General features: G+C 45.5%; 1 protein-coding gene and 1 long non-coding RNA gene across 5 annotated transcripts in view; one reads left to right on the forward strand and one right to left on the reverse strand.

Annotated features, from left to right (window-relative positions):
• The window catches only part of WNT5B (Wnt family member 5B), a 130,959-nt gene that overhangs the window by 26,494 nt on the left and 91,863 nt on the right, over positions 1-12,602 (forward strand). Inside the window, exon 1 of one of the 4 annotated variants that reach the window (XM_028745552.2) lies at positions 4,109-4,457. The exons of 1 other annotated variant lie outside the window; for it this stretch is intronic. In XM_028745552.2, coding sequence (XP_028601385.1) covers positions 4,314-4,457 — 144 coding nt within the window. In that variant the 5' untranslated portion in view covers positions 4,109-4,313. Of the gene's footprint in view, positions 1-4,108; positions 4,458-4,616; positions 5,145-5,695; positions 5,720-12,602 lie in introns of those variants that run through there. 2 more of the 4 variants (XM_028745553.2, XM_077935168.1) reach the window with 2 other exon arrangements.
• LOC144329007 (uncharacterized) lies at positions 862-5,081 on the reverse strand. The gene is made up of 2 exons (XR_013394421.1): positions 5,010-5,081; positions 862-3,929 (listed from the first exon to the last, which is right to left on the reverse strand). It is a non-coding gene; the product is annotated as an uncharacterized LOC144329007 (long non-coding RNA).

A 12,602-nucleotide genomic window follows, 5' to 3' on the forward strand; every position in this document is an offset into this window, starting at 1 on the left:
CAGTGCCCCCTAATTGCATTAAAAATTGAAACTAATTACATCTCTCCTTAATTACAAATTATAAAATAAAGAAGGCATTTAAAATCTGCACAGCCAATTGTAACAATAACAATGGTATGTAAACTTGCCAGCAACAATTAGAACACCCTTCTGCCTCAGGAGGCTGAGATCACCAAGAACAGTTTTTACCCTGGAAATGCTTGGCATCAAGTCTTGAGGTCTGTTTCTAGCTTATAACATGGCTAAAGAACAACAAAAATCTGAACTTGAATGCATGACAGAGGTGCTGCATGATGGGTGGGGAACCTGTGGCTTTTCAGATGTTGGACTACAACTCCCATCATCCCTGATCATTAGCCAAGTTGCCTGGGACTGAAGACAGTTGTAGTCCCAACAACTTCTTTAAGGGCCACAGATTCCCCACCCTTCTGCTATGCACGAAGGCTGGTATTAGGCAGTACAGAACTGGTCCAACTTAGCTAGATCACTCTTGAAGAGTTTTGGAGAAAAGAAAGGGGAACAGTGAAATGGGCAGAAAGAGAAATATACTGTTGTCAAACTCTAGCCACAAGGATGGCATATTTGTTTTGAACAAGTTAGTTATTCTTGGATTTTGGAAAGACATTCTGGAGAAGATCAGGGATACTACTGCCTACATTCATAATCCAAAAACTTCTTTTAAAATGTTGGAAGAGGACTGCAAACTGATAACACACGTCTGTTAATTCCAGCTAGAATCTGAATTGCAACTTTCTGGACATTTTCTGCTGTTAGGTCTATGTTGGATAGGCTTGGATCTGGACAATATCCTTGTTGACAAAACATGTCGGAAGACTGAAAGAAGGAACAAACAAATCCAAGTTTATTAAAAGATTTTATTCATCCCTTACTGGGATGCTAATTTTCAAGGTGATATATGGGGGTATGGGGGCTGTTTTCACATCTGTAAATATCTATAATTCTCTTTTTAAGTCTTGGACACTATAATATAAGAATAGCCTTGCTGGATCAGGCCATCTAGCCCATCCTCTTGTTCTTACAGTGGTCAGCCAGATGCCCATGGGAACCTTCAAGTAGGACCTGAGTGAATCATTTACACACTTTTCATAATAATAAAGAAAGATGAATTGGAAATTCAGGTATAGATAGAGAACAAACATAAATACAACCTCTTCCCATATGTTTGCATGCTGGTAGTGCTCCTGTTGTGACCCACCTTGGATCAGGCTGTGACCCAACCCGCCAATTGAAGACCAGTAGCCTATAGGGATGATTTGATTATCATGATGGCCTGAGGTTTTGATATATGCACAATAAATATATTTTTCTGTTGAATTTGACACCTGGTTGCCTCTTTAAGACCTGAGAGGCTGGTATCAAATTATGGAACCCATGGATCAGGGTGCTTTTTATGTGTAACTTCCTCAGGAACTATCTACACAGAGGAACAGATGTGGAGGCAAGGGCAGGGTTGGCTAGCTGTATTTGTTAATCACTGCACTTGAGCATAGATTGTTGTTTTCACTGTGTAAATCCTGGCACCACTAGAGTTCGGCATCCTGCCCAGTGCTTGGTGTTCTTCTCTTTCATGCATTTTACTATAATTTCACTGTGTGTGTGTGTGTGTGTGTGTGTGTATTAATCAGGGGAGTTCCCTCTCCAAACTCTTCTTGCTTTATGGAAATGTTTCACAGTACATGTGCCAGAATGCAGACGCCCAAGCTAGGTTTTGAAAAGCAGATTACTATTGTCAGAGAGACAATAAAATGAACGGATCAGCTCGTCAACTGCCCAGTGTATTGCCTCATTGCTTCCATGTGCTACTCTTTTGGTATTCATGTTGGCTCTTATGTGTACGTTCTTGAGGCATAGATTGAAGTTATTTGTCTAGAGTACAGCACTGTATGCCTTATACTGGTGGATTTCTAGATATAGCCACAGTATGTCTCTGATAATTTACCAGAAAGCAAGTGCTACTAATTCAATAGTACACTTTCCTGCAGGTATTCTTAGGACAGCATTCTTCTTGTCACACACATGGGGAAGGGAACAGATACTTCCCAGTCAGCACAAGAGGATAGACTGATCAGTGTCCCCTAATCAAATATATGTGTGTTTGTTTGTGTATGTGTATTGGAATTCCAGTTCCATCTTCAGGCAACATATCTGAACTACAGAACTGGAACCAGTGCAATTTGGCTGGAGCAATTTGCAAGTACTGTATTGGTGCAACTGCGGTTCCATGCAATTTGGCTGGTGCTTCTCCTTTAAATTTGGCAATCCCTGCTTCAGGCAGTGTCATGTTTCTTTCCCCAGCAAAGGGGAATGTTAAGTCCTAGGGTATGGTGGGCAAAATCCTCTTGGGACACTTTTGATGAGTGTTTGTGGCACCAGCATCATGTGAGATCAATAATGCTTGTTGGAGCGACGAGAAAACAAATACAATTCCTATCCACCATCTAGGTAAGTTGAAGTACTTGGATGAAAACTGATACAGTGCCACAGGAGTCACTGCCAGGAATTCAAGCTGCAAAACACATGAATGTCCATAGAAAAGAATGCTAGTGTCAAAATTCACACTCACAATACAGTGGGGAACACATGGGCAGGAGTGCAAGGAAACATCTGCTTCTACTACAGTGGGGCCCACACATGGTAATAGATGTGCTCTGCTTATATTTTACAAGCTTACTTAAAGATAGTCATTGATACCAGACAAAAAATCAGTGGCAAGTGAGATCTGAACAGAAATGCACAGCATTCAAACTGATGCCACTGACAATCTTATCCATAAGCGAGGTAAGGCTTATTAAACTCAGGGGTACTTATTTCTGATTGAGGCTGCAAGAGTTAGCTGGCATAGCACAACTTAGTCATTTAACTTTGCTTAATGGAGACCACACAAGGGGAGAGTACTCTTGTACTCAGATTCTGCTTGCGGGTTTCCCATAGGCAATGGGTTTCCCAGGGGTTGGCCACTGTGAGAACAGGACACGGGACTGAATGGGCCATTGGTCTGATCCCACAGGCTCTTCTTATGTTTATGTTCTTAATATTAGGTTGACAGTTAGGCACTGAAATTCCTGCTCCATTATCATTGTAGTTCCTCATTTGTAGGCAGGTAGGCAAAGATATTCTTCCACCTAAAATATTTGTATTACAATCCCAGCTTCAAAATGGGCAATTCCTTTGCTAGGGACACTGCTTGACTGCGTTAAACACTAGGGATACTGGAGTGCTTGTGTTTATCCTCAATTACTGCTGTAATGAGTAGCTAACGTATTTATTCTGTGTATGTTTAAACTTTGATTGAATTGCCACAGACATTTCATTGCCATTTGACACCATTGCATACAATCCTATCCACCGCCCACACATCTCTATGTCAACCTTATAGGTAATATCCACAAAAGCTTATGCCACAATAAATTTGTACGTCTTTGGTTAGCATCTGTTTGTCTCTGGAGACAATGAAAGAGTGCGCCTTCAGGGGTAAAGTCAAACCATTGGAGAGTTACAGCACCTGCTGTGGCTGTAGAAACAGATATGAGAAAGACATAGTTTGTTGCAGCTGGGGCACATGAAGGCATCCAGTTGTGTTGATGCAGCTGTACCATGGCGTTCCTTCTTTCTGCGCTCCTTTATGGTGCCACAAAAGCATTGTCACCATCTGCTAGAGCCCCATTCTTCCATCCCCATCTCATCCCATCCCAGATCATGGATTCCCGGTTCCTGAAACTGTTGAAGCCTCCCAAGTCAGTTTTTAAGAGCCTGCATATCTGCTCCTGTGACGTGAATAATGTTGGACTGCAGACGCCTGCTTTTCCAAAGGAGTTGAAGGCACTGCAAAGCTCTACAGCAGTGTGTGTGCACGCATGGGCAGTGAAAGAGCAGTTCATCTGCCTTTTGCTCCCCTGAAGCAGCTGAGTCTACAACAGGGAGGAACAAGGGGTGAAAGGCACTGAGTGTCAACTTTTAGCATGTGTCTGCATCAAGGGACTCACATGGGGGGGGCGGTGGTGGTGGTGGTGAGATGTGTCCTGGTGATGGATTGGATGGTATGTTAGTGGAAGGGACAAGTGGTGGGGTCAGGTGGTAGTGGGGAACTCAGTGGTGTTGAGAGTGTGCTAGTTTAATCGGTTGGGGAGGAAAGAATGTCAAGTATATGTGAGAACAGGAGCAAGCTCCAAGCTAGGGGGAATCTTGGAGAGTCAGGAATGAGGCAGCAGGAAGAGGGGGTGTTCCACGGAAGGAGAGGATGAGAGAGGAGATTAGTAGGGAAGACTGGGGAGAGCGAAGGGGTCAGGGCTTTAATGAAAAGGAAGGTCTATGAAGTTCCTCACGGGACAGCAGTGTCGCCACGCCAGCAAGAAGGGTGGCAATCTAAAGTGGCGAGGAGGGGTGACTCTCGGGCTGCGTTTGGAAGAGACAGGATGACAGCGAGGGCTATATACACGGTGTGTGTCGCGAGGGGGGGTTGAGGGGGGTTGCCCCGGGGTGGTGCCCATCGCCGGCGCTGCTGCCGCGCGGGGCGGGTAGGGGGGGGGGTGCTTGGGAGGGAGGGAGGGAGAGGCGGGCGCGGGGCGTGGGGGGAGGCGGGGCGGAGGTTGCTGCCTGAGCCCCCGGGATCGGTTCGGCTCGCCTTGCTCCGACCCTTTGCACTACAGTCGGCGCCGTCTTGCTGCTGCTGCTGTCGCCGCGGTAATCAAAACTCCTACCGGCCTAAAAGTTGTCTGGTGCAAAATCCCTTCTGCAGCAGCAGCCCGAAAGAAAGCGAGAGCGCCAGCCAGCCAGCCGCCCGCCGCGGGCAGGAGGGAGGGAGGGAGCGTCGGCGACGGTGGATGCCTATTGCCCCTGTTGCTGCTGCAGCCGGCCAGCCAGCCAGAAGCGCGCGAGCGGAGAGGGGCGCATCCAGCCCGTTGGAGAGGAGCGCGGGGGCGCGTCCCCGGTGGCTCCCGAGCTGACCTTGCCTGGCCCGGCGCCTTCCGCGCTGCCAAAGGGCGACTCACCTGCTGCCTGCGCTGCGCCGGGACTAACTCGAGCGGGGCGAGGAGAACACACACTCACTCGCACACACACACACACCGAGAGGCAAACTTGCCGCAGCCGTCGACGTCGCGGGGTTGGAAAGCGCGGAGATGCAGGTAGGGGGCGCCCCTCGCAGGGCCAGCGCCGGAGGGCCCGGGCAGGCGCTCTTGCCACCGCCGGGGCGCTGGGGGGGGGGGAAGAAGGAAGGAGCCCCGTCGGAAGAGCCCCGGAGCCTGGCCTCCCCAACTGGGAGTTGTGGGGAGGGAAGTGTGCGCGCCTTGCTATTTTTCGCCGAAACAAAGCTCCCTCTCCCTCAGAACCCGCCTTCACGCGTTCTTGTCCCTACGGAGACGCAAACACGTGTCCCGGCTCCCCTGGGCCCCGACCGGGGTGAAGCGCCTCGCCGCCGCGGCCGGACAAGGAGCGGGTTTGTGGCGGAGGGCGGGCTTCGCGCTGGTTGTGGCTCTTGGCGCGCTGGCCGGGGGTCCCGTTGGACTCGGCGGGACTTCACTCCTGCGGAGACGCCTTGGTTGGTGTCTCGGCCCGGGCCGGATTTTAGCCCTGCTTCAAGCGGAGGAAGAGCGCTCACCCTTTTTTGAGTAGCGGGGAAAGAGCGTCTTGGCGAGCGGGCGCAGCGCGCTTCTGTTGCCGAGGGCTGCTCGCCACACTGGTGGGACTTGCTCGAACAAGGGTGGGTAACCTGTGCCCCTCCAGATGTTGTTGGGCTCCAACGCCCATCGGCCCCAGCCAGCGTAGCCAATGATCAGGAATGATTATTGGCAGCTGCGGTCCAGCATCCTTATGGAGGGTGGCAGAATCCCCACCTACTAAACTAGGGGCAAGTTTTTGCAAGAGGGAGGGTGCATCTGCCTGACAGTCTGGCAGGTTTGAGCTCCAGAAACATCTCTTCTTTTAAGGCAGCACTTTCCCTTGAGAGTAGCTCCACTGTACTCAGGGGGGTTTACAGTGCTATCTTAACCCTGTCTACTCCTGGGGTGACTAGGATTGCAGTCTCAAGTCTTTAGGAAACTTACACAGGAGCAGTCTTCAAATCCTGCTTTTGTTGACCTGTTTCAGAGATTGCTGGTGGATGGGGAGGACTGGGGAAGCTTCCAAGCAAGAAAACAAATCGGATTTCAATGTTGAGAGTGAGGAAGATATCCTTTCTCTTCACTAACAGCCTTTGGACTATTAATCCACCAAAGGAAAACCAACTTTCTCGTACCTTGTTTTACAGCCTCCAGCTGTCTTTTGCCCTGGTATATTTACTGGTCTTGGGTGCTTTGCCATCCTGTCAGGTAGAGGATAGCTGAGTTTGCTCTCGGACTACTCTGCTGCTGCTGGGACATCCCTTCAGCCTGTCTGGTGGAGCCCCAGACTCCAGGGTGAACAGTTTGCCCTGCACAGCCCCATCCCAATGCAGAGCACTTTGGGTGGTCACTGAGCACTTTACAGTACTTTTAACAAGGTGGAGACTGAGTGCCTCATGGGTAGGTAGGAGCTGCTCACAACCTCGGGAGGGCAGCTGCTGTTTTCTTCAGAACCTGTAAGGGATGCTTGTGGCACTGATCCTCTCAAGACGCTGTGGAAGGAAGGTGCTTTTAAGTCTCTCTTTAAATTACTCTTCTCTCATCACCTGTACTTTATGGCCTGTCATTGGCAAGATAACCTTGGAAAGTGAGGCTCTCAATTTGTTTGTAATGAAATCTCAGAGGCGGAGTTCAGCTCTTAAAGCCTTTGGCAACCTGGTGTCTTCTAGATGTTTTGGACTGCAAAGGGGCAGATGAGAGTCATGGTCCAAAGCAGCTGCTGAACCAGCTGCTGGATGCATTTGATGAGAGATTATGCTTGTCTTTGTGCCCTGTTTGTGGGTGTATGAGAGGCATCTGTGTGGACTAGATGAGCCTTTGCTCAGATCTTGCCAAGCAATTTACTGTTTTCTTTAAATGTATGGTGTTCACACACTGGAAGTCAAACTGAGCCAGAGGAGACAGTGACCCCCTGGCATGTCTGGGTTAAAAGGCTCTTGGGTGACATGACTGAGAGAGTTCTCTGTGTGAGGCCTTGGAGAACTCCTGCCAGCTGGGGGGTTCTATTCTGCCTTGATCAGACTCCACCAGGAATATTGTGTCCAGGTATGAGCACCACAGTTTAAGAATATTAACAAGCTGGAATGTATGCAGAGGAGGGTGAGGCTGACCAAGGTGATACAGGGACTGGGAACCAAGCCTTATGAGGAACTGTTGAGGAACCTGGGGATGTTTAGCCTGGAGAAGAGGAGATATGGCTATCTTCTAATATCAGGAGGGCTGGAAGATGGAGCAAGCTTGTTCAGAGGCTAGGACCCAAACCAATGGTTTCAAATTACAAGAAGGTAGATTGTGACCTAACATCAGGAGGAGCTTTGACGGTAAGAGCTGTTCGACAGTGGAACAGACTCCCTTGGAAGGTAGTGGACTCACCTTCCAAGGAGGTTTTTAAGCAGATGTTGGGCCATCTGTCATGGATGCTTTAGTTGAGATTCCTGGATTGCAGGGGGTGGGGCTAGATGACCCTCAAGGTCTCTTTCAACTCTACAATTCAATGTCTCAGTTGCCTCTGTTGAAGACAGTTCCATTTGTTAACAGGTAGTGGCCACATGAAGCCAGGGCCGATGACACTGTTCTTGAAGCCAACTTTAGCTCATCAAGTTTTAACAAGATCTGGAGTCCTGCCTCTTTTTAGAGCTTAAAAGGAGCAGCCAGAAGTGAGGGAATTGATTCAGGATGGGGATCTTTTGATCAGGAAAATGGCGCAAGGGGAAAGGTTAAGCACGCTCTTTTCCCCAGTTCCACTACCACAATCTAGCCTTTCCATTGTAGTCACAGCTGTTTTTGAACTTTAAGAAATATGCTGGGAGGTCCAGTCACAGTTATCCTGCATCATGCGTAGTTTGGTCCTAATCCATTGTGTTGCAAAAGGGAAATGCATCTGTTTGTAGTGCTGGCCACATGTAAAGTGTACCACAGTAACTCAACCACACAAGGCTAAGTGGATGTTGACTGTAAATCAGACTGGGGTTCAATATATATCTCTATTATTGTCCTGTATTTACCATTATTATGTTCAAGTGATATTATTATTGTTTATTAAATTTACATTCTCTAGGTGGCTTATAGAAGGTCAGACTATGGGACATGTGGCATGCAAGTTCTCATACTCACAACATACTTCTGTTCCTTTTTTGCCGCACTTGTACTTACGCAGCTTCTTATTTCACACAGATACATAATGCAGACATATTAACACCTAGTCTCATAGATGATAGATAGATAGATAGATATAGATAGATATAGCACATGCATACATACATGTACACACGTGTGTGTATTTTATATCTATAATCTACCTAGACAGGTGTATTTGTATTCTTGACTAATTGACCTAATTATAAACCATGTGGTTAACACTCCATGTGGGAATGTAACTATTCTTGACGCATCTATGTGCTGCAGGTGGAACCAACTTTCCTAAATAGGAATAACAAGTAGCCTTGATTTGTTATTGAACTTATTGGGGTGGTACACGATATTAGGGTCTTCATATCTCTCCCACTTATGCTCCTGATCTGTGTATACTCTTGCCTACAAAAAGCTCACACAACAATAAACCAGTTGAACCTAGTACTCAGTGAGGTGACAAACCTGTGTTTATGCTGTTCCAGTTTGGACTGTGAGTCTCTGAATGCTCCTCTATACAAAAATAGCTCTGTACATAGGAGACCAGTTGAGGTAGAACCCTTCCACCAGACCTTTTTCTTGCTGTGTGGATTTTTTATATGGAGGAGGGTTTAATCCTATGAGGCTAGAACTGCAGCCTATAATGGTGCAAGTCCAGAAAACACGCTGCTTTACCATTTCACAGACAGCTTGGCCTAAACCCCTTTAAATTGCCACACTATTGTTTATCTTGCATTTGTATCTAGTCCTAGTCTTTTGCATCTTCAATGCTCCTGGCCTGCAGTCTGTTTTGTTCTCCTATAGTTGATGGCAGGCAAGTGTGTGTGGTGAGGGGAACTTTGTACATCTGTAGAGGGTGTTTCCTTGGTGGTTATGTAAAGTCTAGATGACCAGCAATTATAGAAGATGGGAGGTGGAGTCTTCTAGTTTCAGCGAGGTGCACTGTGAATGGTAGAAGACAAAGTCAGGTGGTGACTTCTACAGCAAGGGGGAAACTTCATTGGAAAACTTCTGAGATCCTGTTCTGCCTGAGGGTACCTTTGTCTAGTTGTGTTCTCCAGCACCCTTCCAGACTCCTATCCTGCCCTCTGTGTGTTGGAGTGTTGCAAAGCCAGTTACGTAAAAAAGGTATGGAGCTGCTTTGGTTGTGGGATGCATTCTGGAAATCCACTGGTTGCAACCAAAAACACAGTGCAAACTACTGGAATGAATTGACTATTCCAAATTTGGGCTTTTAAAATATCCATACTGCAGGTTAAATACTTGTAAAATTACTTTTACCTCTAAGCAGTGGGTGTGTGGCAGTGACATGGTCTGGTGTGCTGATGATGTGTTCTGTGGAATCATACAGCAGTGCTTTCAATATCATGATAAAATGAACATTTTCTACAAGTACAGATGTTTGGCACAATAGTTGTGCAGTACTCAACCATTTGTTTAACATAATCCAGATTCCAGGCATGATTTTTACAGGTTCTGTCTGTAGATTTTATTCTTGTTTATGAATGAAATCCCAGCTCTTTTGTATTTTTTTTGATTCCAATAAATACTCACACATGCCAAATCTGACCCAGGGCAACTTGTACCTTAAGATAGGATAAAATGAGACCAAGTAGCCTGTGACCTGTCCACATATTCTTCTGTTTGATTAAGGTTGTATAATACTTAAGATAACTCCTGGCATAAAAATGTGGCAATGTGTGCATCTTGCATTTCTCTGCCCCTGGGATTTGCCCTTCCCTTTTCACTTTCTATTTCAGGTGTGCCATTTTAGCATTCAAAGTGCACCTCTGCATTGTCCAACTCCAACTTATTGAATTGTGTGTATGTTCATATATACCTTTTCTGATTAACTTTTACATTTGTTCGGATTCCCATGCAATGAACAGCCTTATTTTCGGGGGGGGGGGGGGGTTGAAATAGGGTTGAATAGGTGATTAGCACAAATAGCATAATGCATATTCGGCAGGAGGCTTACTTCTCTCAGGTAAGTATGCATAAGATTGCAGCTTAAGTGACAGATCCTCAAATGTCAAACTATGAAGGAAAAAGGAAGATAACCTTGCTTCTTTTCAATACTTTAAATATACTGTCAAGGGTCCTAATCCAGTAACCTATATGTGGAATGGCTGAGCTTGTGTACCTATAACCTGACTGGAAAGTAAAGAAAAGCTGAATTCTTGCCAACCAACTTTTGGGTGGGAAAGTAGGAGTTGAATCCAGCCCCCTGCACCCTCTCCTCAACAGGTGATTTGCAGAATCCCAGCATTGTTTACTGGGCTACACACACATTTCTGGCTCCTTTGTTGGGTTTTGGAATACACTTAGTTGCATTTTAATTCTCCATTCAGCCAGGAAAATATGTGTAGCAACTTGTCTATCATTCCAGCAGAGATAGGGTTAATCATTCTGATAAACACTTCCAAGAACTAGACTAAGTTGCTTTGTGGGACAGATCACACTCCCAGGCTGCCAGTTGCCATCCTTTTTGAATATCATATGTATATCTCATCAGGGCATACATATGCCCTGTGCATATATATCAGCTTATGTAGTTCATGTCAAACTAAGGTGGGTTTCTTTTTCAATAACCAAGGGGCTAAGCGGCAAAAAGAGAGAGAAAGCAAAGCTGTACGTAGAGAAATTTAAGAATTTGGTACTGAGAAAATTAATGTGATTTTAAAAGGGGGGGGGGGAAGTATGTGGAACATGGAAGTAAATGTGCCAACAATTAATGAAAGCAGGTTTTCATTTCTTCTGTCGAAGAAATTGGAATAGTATATGAAGAGGGAAACTTTGTGAGATCCAAGTGCCAATTCAGAGTAGGAGGCAGAATTGGACAGGCAGCCTGGCCTTACTCCAGCCCCAGATTTCCTGCGTTCCCAGGCTTCATCTCTTATGCTTCTGTGCCCAAGGGTATCAGAAAGAGATTCCTCTCTATTAGGAAGGAGTGCCTGCCTTCTTAGTTCATCTGGTAGTAGATGTAATACTATACAGCACATCTCCTTTGGCTGCCTTCAGACTTGCTCTGTGTTTCCATTTTGTGATATTAACCCTTAACAGTGATGTAGTTTTAAAGGTTTTGTGTACTCTTCCTCCTCTTCTTTCTTTTGGTATTCTCTGCACTTTTGACACCCCCTCCACCCGCATTGGTCTAAGCCACCTACTATGCACAGTAATTCCAGTTCCTGATTTTGCAAGGTGTGGGATTTTCAAAATCAGACGGTTGTACTGTCTTATATTAGGCCAGGTCATGATAATGTTTCTGGTGAAAAACACTGATTTAAAAAATAATAATCAAATCTGCACTTTGCTTTTCACATGCTGTGTGCACTATCTGTGTGTTTCCCCTTAATGCATTGCTTTTGTTGCCAGGACATTGTATTTTCCGACTATACAAGGAACAATGGCCACTATCCCACCAATGTTAAACTTTTGTAATTCCCATTAATATTAAGTATACACTTCAAATGGTTGAGATTTATTTAATTGACTAAACTGCACCCAACTTTTAAAACTAGAACAATGTTATATTTTTCAGTCCAATAATACATTCATCAAATATTGAACACCCTTTCTGAACACCCATGCTAACAGGTCCCACTAGCTGCTTATTAGTGACTGGTTTTGAGGCCTTGCTATTTACATATAAAGCCATAAACAACTCTCAACCAGGTTACCGGAGGCAGTGACTTCCCCTCCATTGTCTGGCAAGGACATTTTTCAGGTTCGATTGGTTGATCTTAATCTTGCCATGACTCATTGACTTGTGACACAGAAATGGGCTTTTTCAGTGATGGCCCCAATATTATGGAATGCATTGCATGCTGAAATATGAGAGACCCGCCCCCCCCCCATCTATACTGGCATTCTGTGACCTATTGAAGATGTATGTGTTTTACATAGGTATTCCCTTCATCTCTTGACCTGAATCTCCTGTTTTAATTACTGTACTGTGCTGTTTGAATGGAATTGTTATGTTGTGTGTTTTCATTGTGAATGGTTACATTTTAATGTATGTATGTAATTGGGTTTTATATTTGTTAAATGCTTAGAAGCCTATTTTGATTTTAGTGGAATATAAATAAATGAAATAATGATGATGATGATGATAATATGATGTATGATTGGGGTGTCATAAATATCAACACGATATTGGTTGCAGTGCAATAACACACTTTACTAAGCATGACCTGCTACATTGTCTTCATCATCTCCTCTGATAGCAGGGTTAGGAAAGGGGAAGGATCTGTGAACTACAATAAGGCATCAGCCTTAAGTGCATATAATCTTTCAGAGAGTCTCTGTGATGCCAACACTCATTGTTTGCTTGGACTTCCACAGCTGACTTAACAT

This window comes from Podarcis muralis, chromosome 10, assembly GCF_964188315.1.
Source record: "Podarcis muralis chromosome 10, rPodMur119.hap1.1, whole genome shotgun sequence".
Lineage (NCBI taxonomy): Eukaryota > Metazoa > Chordata > Lepidosauria > Squamata > Lacertidae > Podarcis > Podarcis muralis.